This window comes from Desmodus rotundus, chromosome 12, assembly GCF_022682495.2.
Source record: "Desmodus rotundus isolate HL8 chromosome 12, HLdesRot8A.1, whole genome shotgun sequence".
Classification (NCBI taxonomy): Eukaryota; Metazoa; Chordata; class Mammalia; order Chiroptera; family Phyllostomidae; genus Desmodus; species Desmodus rotundus.
In genome coordinates, this window is record NC_071398.1 from 40,723,590 (window position 1) to 40,735,096 (window position 11,507).

The 11,507-nt window shown below is 45.6% G+C and overlaps 1 protein-coding gene across 1 annotated transcript; it reads left to right on the forward strand.

Moving 5' to 3' along the window:
* Positions 1-6,168: 6,168 nt before the first annotated feature.
* On the forward strand, positions 6,169-10,920 carry LOC123478398 (cell adhesion molecule CEACAM3). Its single transcript, XM_045185366.2, has 4 exons — positions 6,169-6,313; positions 7,112-7,468; positions 9,835-9,953; positions 10,662-10,920. The coding sequence occupies exons 1-3, from the start codon at positions 6,250-6,252 to the stop codon at positions 9,918-9,920; spliced, it is 507 nt and encodes a 168-aa protein (XP_045041301.2). The 5' UTR covers positions 6,169-6,249; the 3' UTR covers positions 9,921-9,953; positions 10,662-10,920.
* Positions 10,921-11,507: the final 587 nt, after the last annotated feature.

Sequence of the window (11,507 nt, forward strand, 5' to 3'; positions counted from 1 at the left end):
CACACACAGATCCCAAGTAATGCCACGTCCTCCAGGCCAGGATACGCTTCCTTGAAGACATATCCCCCATGTCTGGACCTTGTCAAACAACATGGTTGACCGTACTGGAACTGGACGTGGCAGCCCGGTCCCCAAATAGACCTTAACGTGACAGCTTCCAAGTGTACAACTAACAGAAATCAGAGTAATAATGAATAATTAATAACAGGTGGGCCATAGTAAATAAGACCCCACTTCCTGGTCAGATGGTTAAAACTGGATTGGTGCATAGTGTGCCTTCAAACTATAAGTAAATGTTATATAAAATGCAAAACACAGAGAAATGAGACAGCACAACTTAGTCTGTGAAAGCTTATATGTTAGCAATGACCCAGAGTGTTTGTCTAATAAAGGCCCGTAGGACCAATTGCCTCCCATTTCCCTGCTTTTCTCTTTTGAGAACATTCGGCTTTGACTTCCATCCAGGGTGAAGGTCTTGGTGCATTACCAATGGTTTATTGTTCAGCAAGACAAATGCAGCCACTGAGACTTTCTAGAAATCCCACCCAGTACTTGAGACAATGTTATCTAACCAAAAGATCAGTCACCAATGCATTGTTTAGATTATTTTATAACTGAAATGGGGAGGTGTGGACAAAAAAGTGGCCACATACTAAACCTGTCAAGCTCAGGGGAGGCCTGCATGGTGGGACTTACACACTCAGAGACCTGAGGTGACCACTTAGGATGGTCTGAAATTGAAACTTTCAAATCGGAGTGAGTCGTGATGGGTAGTCACATCCTAGGCCAGCATCTCTTTAGATAATGGCTGATCTTTACCTTCACTGAGGCTGTTTATTGTCTTTTTGCATCTACCATGACATAACTTTAAAATGAAATGATAATTTACTTTTTTGCAGACCACTCACTTCAAAAAAGACAATAAAAACCTTTCATTGTTATCGTTATTATGTTCATTATTAACGGCTAACTGTCCTGAACCAACAATACTAAACAACAAAAAGGTGTCTATTGGTTTTACTTTTTCCCAATCTCAGAGATTTCTGCGCTTTGCTTTCCCCTGCCTCCCTAATCTACTGCCAATGGATTTCATGTAACCCCTTGGGCTTCTGGCTTTGACTGTACTGTATAAAAAAAGGTGAAGCACTGCCATTATCTGAAAAACTTTCCTCACTTCATTAAGATTTTGCTTCCTGGTGGTTGTCTTCAAGATTGCCTCAAAGAGACTCAGAAAAGTTCTCTACAGGTTCAGATGTTTCTTATGTTGAAAGCTGAAAATTCCAAGCTTCCGATCCAGAAGTGGTCTTTCTGGTGACCTTCCCTCTCTCTCTGCAACTATGCAGATTCCTGCCAAGAGTTGCCTCATCATGACTAATGCACTCTTATCACCCATCACTTCCAACATTCCAAAAGTTTAGTGGCTCTTTTCTAAGATCCAGCAAAGAAGACCAAACATCTTTTTCTGATGTCACATGAGATACCTGAGGCTTCCTGAGGTGGGATGACGTGCCCAGAGCCACACAGCCTGCAGGTGGACTCAGAGATGTCACGTCTGGTCTACTGGCATTTGGCATGCACGCTCACCTTCTTCTGTGTTTTCTTTTATATCCCAGGGACTGAAAGTGTCAGTGCTATTTTCCCATAATTGTTGTGATCGAGAATCCATATGTGAGTCAAATTCAGCCTCCAAGGTGCACTTGTTGTTTAATTCAAGACCTGGAAGGGAGAAAGGTCATTATTTCCGCTAGTGTGGTGACTGATGTGTGGGCTGTGGCAGACACCCAGCTTTATGTGAAGAAGCAGGTGTTTCCTTACCTCTGGGTGGGGCTGTGGCCATGTGACCTTGAGACCAGACTTCCAGTGGCAGCTCCCTCACTTCCATTTCTCTAGCTATTCATGGTTTTACAAGCACTGAATCTTTGTCTTGAAGATACTTGTGCAGATGTGGTCATGGAAGGTTTGTGTGTAAAAGCCCGAAATGGGAAACAACACAAGTGTCCATAAAGGGTGAACAGATAAACAAAATAAATGCATCCCTGGAGTAAGATAGAACTAGAGAAAAAAAAAGAAAGAACTATGTCAAAATAGCCAAATTTGGCCACAAATTAAATAGTTTATGATAAAAATTTTGAAAATTATAGAAAGTGCCAATGAATTTATAATGAAAAAAACCGAAGGGAATTCCCTCAACACTAAAAAAGGAGGTGGAGAGGTGAAGAAAAAGGAGATCACGAGAGGACATGATAAGACTTTAATAGTAAGGGACTTGGTCTTTATTTTCATTCTCTTTCATTAACTTCTGTGGTTCATGTATCTGAAAACACGTCATAAATTGTACACTTTCAATACGTTAAGCTCATTATATTCAACTATAATTGAATAAGTATATTAAAATGATATACACATATGTGAAATATTGCCTAAAGTATTCATAGTATACAAACCACAAAACTAAAAAGAAATGACACCCAACTGTAACATGGCATTTTCTTGCCCCTTTGTCTGCTTGTCCACAGGGGGCAGCAGAATTACTCTGCAGATGGAGCCTTTCTGGGGCAGCGCTGACTCCACCCAGCAGCACCCACAGCGCAGCAGGGGACCAACCTCCACAGCATCGCTCATTACACAGTCTTTCTAGCTCTTCAAGCTCCCGCAATGGACTCTGTCTACTCTTCCATCCAGCCAAGCATCACCCTACAAAGTCAGTCTTCTGAGGAAGGTTTTTTTTTTGTTGTTGTTGTTGTTGTTTTAACACCCTCTGTTCTTTAAGGAGTAAATGTCCACTAACTCTCCAGGTTTCTGCCAAAGGGGTACTTTTTCAGAAGTGCTCTCCGTGTTCCCCAGACCAGGTGAGGCTCAATTAAATACTCTGGAGGGACCAGAAGTTTTGTTCTGAGGCCCTTCACTGGATTATAATTAAGTTCCTAGAGCCATGATTTACCTGGGAGCCTGTCTGTGTTACAAGGTAAAGTCAATGAGCACCGGGCCCACACGTGTCTTATTCTGTTTGAAGTTTCCATGGCTCAGCCAACAGCCTGACACATGACAGATGCTCCGTAAAACACACATTAAATCAATAAGGGAAACCGCACAGGGGAAGCCTGTCACTCTGTGTGACACTTGCAGTCAGATCATCTTCTTATGGACACAAAGGCACTGGTGTCGCATGACAGGAGGATGCAGCCTGCTTGGGGACATCCTAGGGTCAGGTTTTTATTTCTCATAGTCAGGAGGAAGGAAAGGAACTTCCTAACAGTAGGGGGTTGGACTGCATTTCATTCCTCCAAAGTCACAGCCCTCCACAGTCCCACCTTGTGAGTCATGTCTCATCACCCAGGGCCTGTGTTTTTCCTGTTCTCAGAGATAACCGACCAGACAGAAACACTTGATCTTCAACCCCTGGCAGAGTTCCTGCGAGGGGAGGAGAGAGCACACCTTGACCTTATAGGAATCAGGGAAGACTTTTCATTCTCAAAATTCTTGGTCTGTAGGACACCTGCCTGTTTTCTCTGAAGACATGGCTCTACTTCATGATGTCCTGGGGAACAAGGGAAACTTCCTGTGCAGATGGGGCAGGAGAACCCAGGATCTGTGGTTGCTTCCATCTCAGAGGGGCTGAGGGCTCTAAGAAACCTCTCTTCTCCTGACAAAAGAACACACAGGGGCCCTAGCTGAGTATCCACCTGGAGATGCTCTTACTCCTGTACCTTGTAGGCAGATGGGGACACAGAAATGACTTATATGCAACATCCCGATGTAGTGATGGCGGACACATGGGACATATTTTGGATGGACCCCCCAGGCCAGCACCCTCTCCCAAAAGCCTCAGGAGAACCTCCACAAGGCCCTTCTTTTGGATATTTGAAAGCAGAGAGCTCTATATGGCTCAGCACATGCCCCTGGTGGACAGTAATCCTGACACTGGACTCAGAGTATTTGGGACAATACTTGTCTTTTCACTGGGGTCATCCTACAATGGTCAGCAACCCTGTGAAGCACCTGACATTGGCTGCAGGTCTGCTTCTGTCTTCTAGGAGACAACATTGAGACACACAGGAAATAGACACAGGAACCAGGCTTTGTCTAAGAAGGTGAAGAGGTAGCCTGATTTTCATCCCCTGCTTCAACAGGTCTTTCTTCAGTCCTCCCTCTTGACTGCCCTGTCCCACCTGCTACTTCTAGAGACTGTTAACAGAAAGGGGCTGTGCAGTAACCCTGAGAAGCTCAGGGGTCCACATGGCAGGTTCGACAAGCCTCACAGGATATTGTGATGAGAAATTTCTAGCTTGGCAGGTTGTCACATCCCAGGTCTGTATTGTCCTTAAGAAAAGTCAGTCTTTAACTTAAGTGAGCCCTGATCCTTTTTTGCTTCTTGGACAGCATAACTTTGACACATTAGAGTGATTTTCTTCCTGGATCATTCACGTTACAGAGTCTGGGACAAGTGTGTGAGACCACAGCATCCTTTATGTTATCTGGTCCCCTGCACACCTTCTCTGTGTCCTGTAAATGCTAATTGTCCCCTACCCACTAATGTAAAAAGTATGTGTCTCTATTTTGCGTTTTTTTTCCAATTCTGGAGATTTCTCTGCTATGTTTTCTTTCACCTCCTTCTGGATTTTATCCAAATTTTATCATCTTCTATACTTTGATGATAATGTATAAAATAAGCTGCAAAACTGCTTTCTTTAGAGGATCTGAGTCCTTTCTCCAAGGCATATGAGGTCAGTTAGGCTCAGATAAACTCGTTACATTGCTGTATAAGCTTGGACATTTTTTCTACCTTGACAGAGCCTAGGAGCACCTTCTCTCTCAGGGGTTTCTGTGCTGCTCTCTATTGCATGCCTGGCATCACCCATGGGCAAGTCTGGTGACCACAAGGAGTCTGCCCAGGGATAACTCAGGGGTTGTCCCAACAGCCAGCAGCACAAGGGCAAGCCCGACAAACTGACTTGGAGAGGAATGGTCTACCTGAAACTGTCTCTTGAGAACCAGGCAGCCCACAGGCACCTGACCTTTCACCACAGTCCCTTCTTCCTGGGACACACAGGACACCTCCCACCTCCCACTGAAAACTGCGTGTCCTGCTGATATTCTGGTTTTGAGTTTTTGTCCCTGGAAGTAAAAGCCAGTCTGGTGACAAGCTGAGATAGAAAAAGGTCCCTTCTGCAAGTTTCACCAAGCTTGACCACTTCTCATCCCCAGAGTTATTCCTGTTACTGTCATGGGGGAAAAAATAAACCATAGAGCTTTTGAGAACATGGGGAAGACCTGGTGCCCCGCTGGGTTTCTGTGTTGCAACAAATAATCCCCTTTTTTGATGATATCTGGGTTTCTCTGTGTAGTGCTGACAGACCCAAGCTAAAGACACAGCGGAGATCAATGCTGGCATGAGTGAGTCATCCTTTCGAGACGCCTGTGTCTCCGTCACCCTTGCTGTTGCAAGTGAGATCCACAGGCCATAATTAAGATCAATCTTCCCTCAGAGCTTGTCAGATGCAGAGTCTCTGGCCCACTGCACCCTGTCAGATTCTGCAGTTTAATAGGATCTGGAGACTTCCCATGTGCACAGGAAAGCAGGAAAGATGGTTCTTCTTTCTCATCAAAGGATCTCACTCTGAGTGGGCACCCACATTAGCTGGACAACTGTTTCAACTGCATTTTGAAGGTGTTTCTTGAGCATTGCAATGTACGTTTCACAGGTGATCTGATGCACAGGAGGAGTGACTTCCGTGTGACAGGTTTCTGTGACTTAGCTCAGGAACACCTGCTGTGAAGGGAAGAGTCAAATGTGAGGGAGAGAGGAAGAGAGAGGGCTGTGAGAAAGACTACTGGGCGCCTGACAGGAAGTCGTGGAGAAATCCCTGAACCCAGAAACCCCAGGCTCATGCTTTTCCAAATACAGCATGAGAGAGAGAGTGTGTGTATGTGTGTGTGTGCATATGTTTGCATGTGTGTTTGTGTGTTGTTGAGAGGCCTCAGGAGTTCCCAGGGAATCAAATTATAGGAGGGCAGCACTGGTTAGAAGGGCCAAGTGTGGCCAAAACTAGAGCAGGAAGTGGGACGGTCATGGGCATACTCCCTGCCCCCAGCCCACATGACAAGAATCATAATCTTGCCCCAGAATAAAGCTCAGCCCACAGGTAGGACACACAGCAGACTGCACCATTCTGGACAGAGGTGACTGTGAGCCTTACAGAACCTCAGGCTTCTCTCAAAGAGGCAGTCACAGAGCAGACAACATTCACCATGGGGTCCCTGTCAGTCTCTTCCCACAGAAGACTGGTCCACTGGCAAGGGCTCCTGCTGGCTGGTAAGTAGGAGACAATTCCTTGGGGTAGACTAAGTATCTGACCCAGAGACTGGCTGGGGTCTGCTGAAGAGACCAGTGTTCTGAGAAAAGGGGGAAGGCTCTGTCTGGACCTGAGTGTAAAGGACAAAAGGGAAGAGTGGGATGGGACAGGGGCTCAGCAAGAGGAAAATCTCATGATCTGGAAGTGGTGGGAGGCAGGAAAACCTGGATTGCTGTTTATTTCCTGTTATTCATCACTGAGTATTGAATTATGAAAAATGGTAATAATAATAATATTGATTTATGCCAAGAAACACCAGAAAAATTTAACCAGGGGTGCTAGACATTGTCTTTACTGCCAACCCCAGAAATGGGCAAATAACCCCCGGGAGGTTCAGGACTCATTCATTCATCTGTGTGTATTTTCCAGATGTTGCAGTCACTGGAGACACAAGATCAGACAAGTCCTGATCTCAGAAGGCCCATGTTCTATGGAGGCGAGAGGGACAAGGAAAGGTCTAGATGTGAGGTCAGGTACCCACAACAGCCATGAAAAAACATAGCAGAACAGGTCAGAAAGTGAAGGCAGAGAATCTTTAGAGAAGGTGGTCAGTAAACATGTCTTTCTAAACTGCCCCTGAATTTCATAAGGGACCTAAGCACAGTGAGGAGGTGACCAATACAAACACCTGGAGAAGAATATTTGAAACAGAAAAAATAACAGCTTCAGAGGTGCTGAACTAGTGGCGGCCATGCTGTTGACCTCGACCATGAGAGACACAGAGCTTTTTCTGTGATCAATTCTTTCTTTTTTCCTAGTTTCACTCTTAACTTTCTGGAGCCCGCCCTCCACAGCCAACATCAGTATTGCGACGGCCTATGCTGTTGAAGGGGATGCCGCTGCGCTTCTGCGTATCCACAATAAGCCTCCTGGAGTTGTAGGCATCGTGTGGTACAAGGGGAAAGGTGTGGACAAAAATAATTTAATCGCATTTTATATTATGACATCAAGTTTCTATTTAAGTGTTCCTGAAGACAGTGACAAAGAGATGATAATGGATGATGGACACTTGGTGTTGAAGAATGTCACCATGAAGGACACAGGAATGTACACTGCAGTGGCCCACCTTCCAGATTCAAAAAATGAAACAGGATTTGGGGAACTTGAGGTATATGGTGAGTGATTGCTCTCTGATGACTGGGGGTTGGGAGGGGTGACTCCTACTTCACACACAGGACTCACAGCCCTGGACACCACCTCCATCCCCCTCTGCATTTTGTTTCAGGTTCGGTTTTGACATTTAGTGCAGGATACACAGAGTGTAGACAAACTTCCTAAGATCTCAGTTCCCTTCCCAACTTGCAGCCCTGCAGACAGTCACTGCAGACAGAAGGGTCAGTCTGATGGGAGTAGCTCAGCAGAGGGAGACCAGTCTCAGTTCAGCCCCCTGAGCATGTTCCTATGAACTTGACCTGAGGCTGATCCTGCTGTGCTAGGTCAGAGCATGGTCTGAGAGGCCTCCTGATATTCATACAGAGCTCAGCTCAGAAACCCCTCCCCAGAACCCTGTGCCAGGGTTCTTGACTCCAGGGGCACTAGGCAGCCTATGCCAGTTGTGTTTGGTGTCTTGAAATGGTTGAGTGTGTTGTGGTATAATGGGCCCCTGTGTCACAACCCCCCTGAGCCTGTCACGAGTCCTGGCTCAGGCCCCAGAGTTGCATCTGGGCAGAAATGGAGTCTGGTATCCCCTGAGTCTGTGTGTGGGGAGCACAGTTACACAATGTCTGTGGATATAGCTGACTGTCCTGGGGACTTAGGAAGGTTCAGAAACAGGTCACCATCTCCAGAAAGAAACTGAGAATAAATGATGCTCCTGGAAGGTCCTCATTCACCCGGGATCAGCCCAGACCAATAAGAGGTCTGGGAGTCGATCAATAAAAGATGATTCGTTTGAGCAGCTCTTCTATTTCAGGATTTAGGTCAGATACTGACAATACTTTACAGTTAATGCACTGACAACCTTCTTCATTGAAAATAAACTGAGGAGCAGGGAGTTACAGTCACTAACAGAGTCAATCAAGGTGTGTCTGTAGCCACAGCCTTTTCTTCTGCTCCACCTCAGGGGCGTTAGGAAGTGTCTGTGCTTTTGTCCAGAAATCAGCTGACAGTCTTATGGGTACTGCTTTGTAGGTAACTCTCTCCTTCCTCTTGCTGCCTTTAGGATTCTCTCTTTATCTTTAATCTTGGATAACTTAATGATGCTGTGCCTTGGTGTGTTCCTTTTTGGGTCCAACTTCTTTGGGACTCTCTGGTCTTCCTGGAATTCCTGGAAGTCTATTTCCTTTGCCAGATTAGGGAAGTTCTCCTTCATTATTTGTTCAAATAAGTTTTTGATTCTGTGCTGTTGTTCTCCTTGTGGCGCCCCTATGATTCAGATATTGGAACATTTCAGGTTGTCCCAGAGGTTCCTCAGCCTCTCTTCATTTTTTAAGATTATTGTTTCTTCATTCTGTTCCGGTTGGATGTTTATTTCTTCTTTTTGTTCCAAATTGTTGTTTTGAGTAGTGGTTTCCTTCCTGTCAGTGTCGGTTCCCTGAATATTTTGCTTTATTTCATTTGGGGTATCTTTCATTTGTTTTTTCATTTTTCCACGAAGCTCAATTAGTTCTGTGAGCATTTTGATTACCAGGGCTTTAAATTCTCCATCAGATAGGTTGGCTACCTCCCCATCACTTAGCTCTTTTTCTCAATCTTTGCTCTGTTCTTCCATTTGGGCCCTATTTCTTTGTCTGGGCGCACCTGTTAAGTTGTAAGGGGGCGGGGCCTTAGGTATTCACCAGGGCAGGGCAACCCCTTTTGCCACACAGCAGTGCTGCCTGTGGGGGAGGGGCCAGAGAGGGAAAAATGCAGCTCACCTGCTGGGCTCTAGCACCTCTTTCCCACAAACTCTCCTCCTATGAGACTGGGAGTTTCTTCCACTGGGGCAACCGCTGTAGTCCACAGTCAGTTCTGAGTCTCAGTTTCCCATTCAGGCAGCCCTGCCCATGCAGCCTGCCCCGCTAACAGGGTCTGCAGCTTCCCAGAGGTTTCTCTCAGCTGGTCCCGCCCTCATGGACTGCCACCTCACATGGGTTCTTACCAAGCTGGTTGTTCTGTCAGAGTGTTTCTTTAATTCCTTGGTTGTTGGAGCTCTATGCAGTTTGATTTTCTGGCACTTCTGTTTGTTTCTTGATTTTATATTGGTTGTTATCCTTTTGGTTGTGTGAGAAAGCAAAGGGTTTCTATCTACACCTTCATCTTGGCCAGAATTCTGCCTTGTTCTTTTAAAGACTCAAGTTGCCTGGGAGCTGAGACGTGCCAACTCTGATTGTAGAAGCCTTTGAGGAATCACAGGCACGACCCAGGACAATGTTCTCCTGTTACCTGCACAACAGAGTTACTCACACCCAGGAACACAAGCAACAAGTGCGACTCCAAGATTTTCATTTGTGTTTTCCTAATGAAATTGATGTTGACCATGTTTCCATTTTTGTTGTTTTAGGGGTAAAAAAGTGGATAGAGCTAATGAGAGTTTTCGAAAAAATAAAGCTATGTAGAAGTGGAGTGCTGGATTATTGCATTCTATAAGTGCCCTGACCGGAGACTGAGCCTGCAACCTAGGTATGTGCTGTGAGCAAAGATTGAGCCTGCACGATTTGGGTGCACAAAACAATCCTCTAAACAACTTAGCCCCCCACCACCTCACTCATTTCACTTAGCATAATGCTCTCCAGGTCCACCCATGCTGTCAGGAAGGGTAGGAGCTCCTTCCCTTAGATGCAAATTAAAACCACACTGAGATACCACTGCACACTGGTCAGAAAGGTCATCAAAACCAAATGAGCAAACGAGTGCTGGCATGGCTGTGAAGAAAAGGGAAACCTAGTACATTGTTGGTGGGAATACAGACTGGTGCAGTCACTGTGGGAACCAGGATGGAATTACGTTCGAAAACTACAAATGGAACTGCCTTACTTATTTATTTTTAAAGATTTCATTTATTTTATTATTTTGAGAGGAGAAGGGAGGCAGAAAGAATGGGAGAGAAAGAACAATATGTGGTTGTCTCTTACTTGCCCCCTACTGGGGACCTGGCCTGCAAGCCCGGCACATGCCCTGACTGGGAATCAAACGGGCAACTCTTTGGTTCAGGAGGCAGTGTGATCCCCGTTCTCAGGCCCACTCACAATAGTCACATTTTTTGTTTCTCCACAGAGCCCGTGAGAGTGCCCACCCTTTTAGCCCACAGCACCAGTCACAGAGCACAAAATTGCTGTGGCCATGACCTCTCCGCAAATGTGGTCTTACCCTGTGTTTGTTCAATTGCAGGAATCTGCGGCTCAGGAGGAAAGCGAAGTTGTTCCAGAACTACAGACACCTCACCATAGACCCCATGAGGAAAGAGGATGCTGGGAATTACTAGTGTGAAGTCTCCAACCTGTCAGTTCTGTGGAAAGTGCGCCCCCTCGAGATGGATGTGAAATATGAGTGACCCTCCTCCCCTCTTCTATGTTACTAAACTCTGAACAATTTTCGCACCTTTTTAATAGAGTTGTTGTCAAGGTAGAATGTCCTTAGATGACTTGCATTGAGTAAATAAATAAAAAAAATGTGTGCTGACATTGTCATTACTGTTGACTGAGGGTCACATTCCACACGAGATCCCACCTCTGCTTTGTCCCAGTTGCACCATCTCCACAGTGGAGGTGACGCAGAGTTCCTCACCAGACAGGAAGTGGTTGTTTGATGGGTGGGCGAAGCACAGGAGGAGCTGAGAGAAAGCTGAGCTTAGTGCCTGCACCAGGGTAATGTGTGGAGGGTGGTCACTGTTGTGGGCAATGGGGATGGACAAGAGAACACCCATGTGGGTAGCACACTGATATTTGTCTCACTATTTTATTTCTCCCCCCAAATTTCTAAGGCCCAGTTGAGTATTCTTACTCTTATGGAAATATACTTATTTGCATAAGTTCAGTGTTACTGTGTCTTCTAATTAAAAATTAATTGGAGACATTGGTAATACACTTAAAGCTTTGGCTCAGATGTCCTGGTTTAGACTGATACCCACAGAATTAGAAGTGACCTTACCCTTTGTAAAGCTAAGTTTGACTTCACGGGTGTTTCGATAACTTCTGGAGAAAAGAGCATCACCCAAAGCTAGAAAGACTGCGGTTA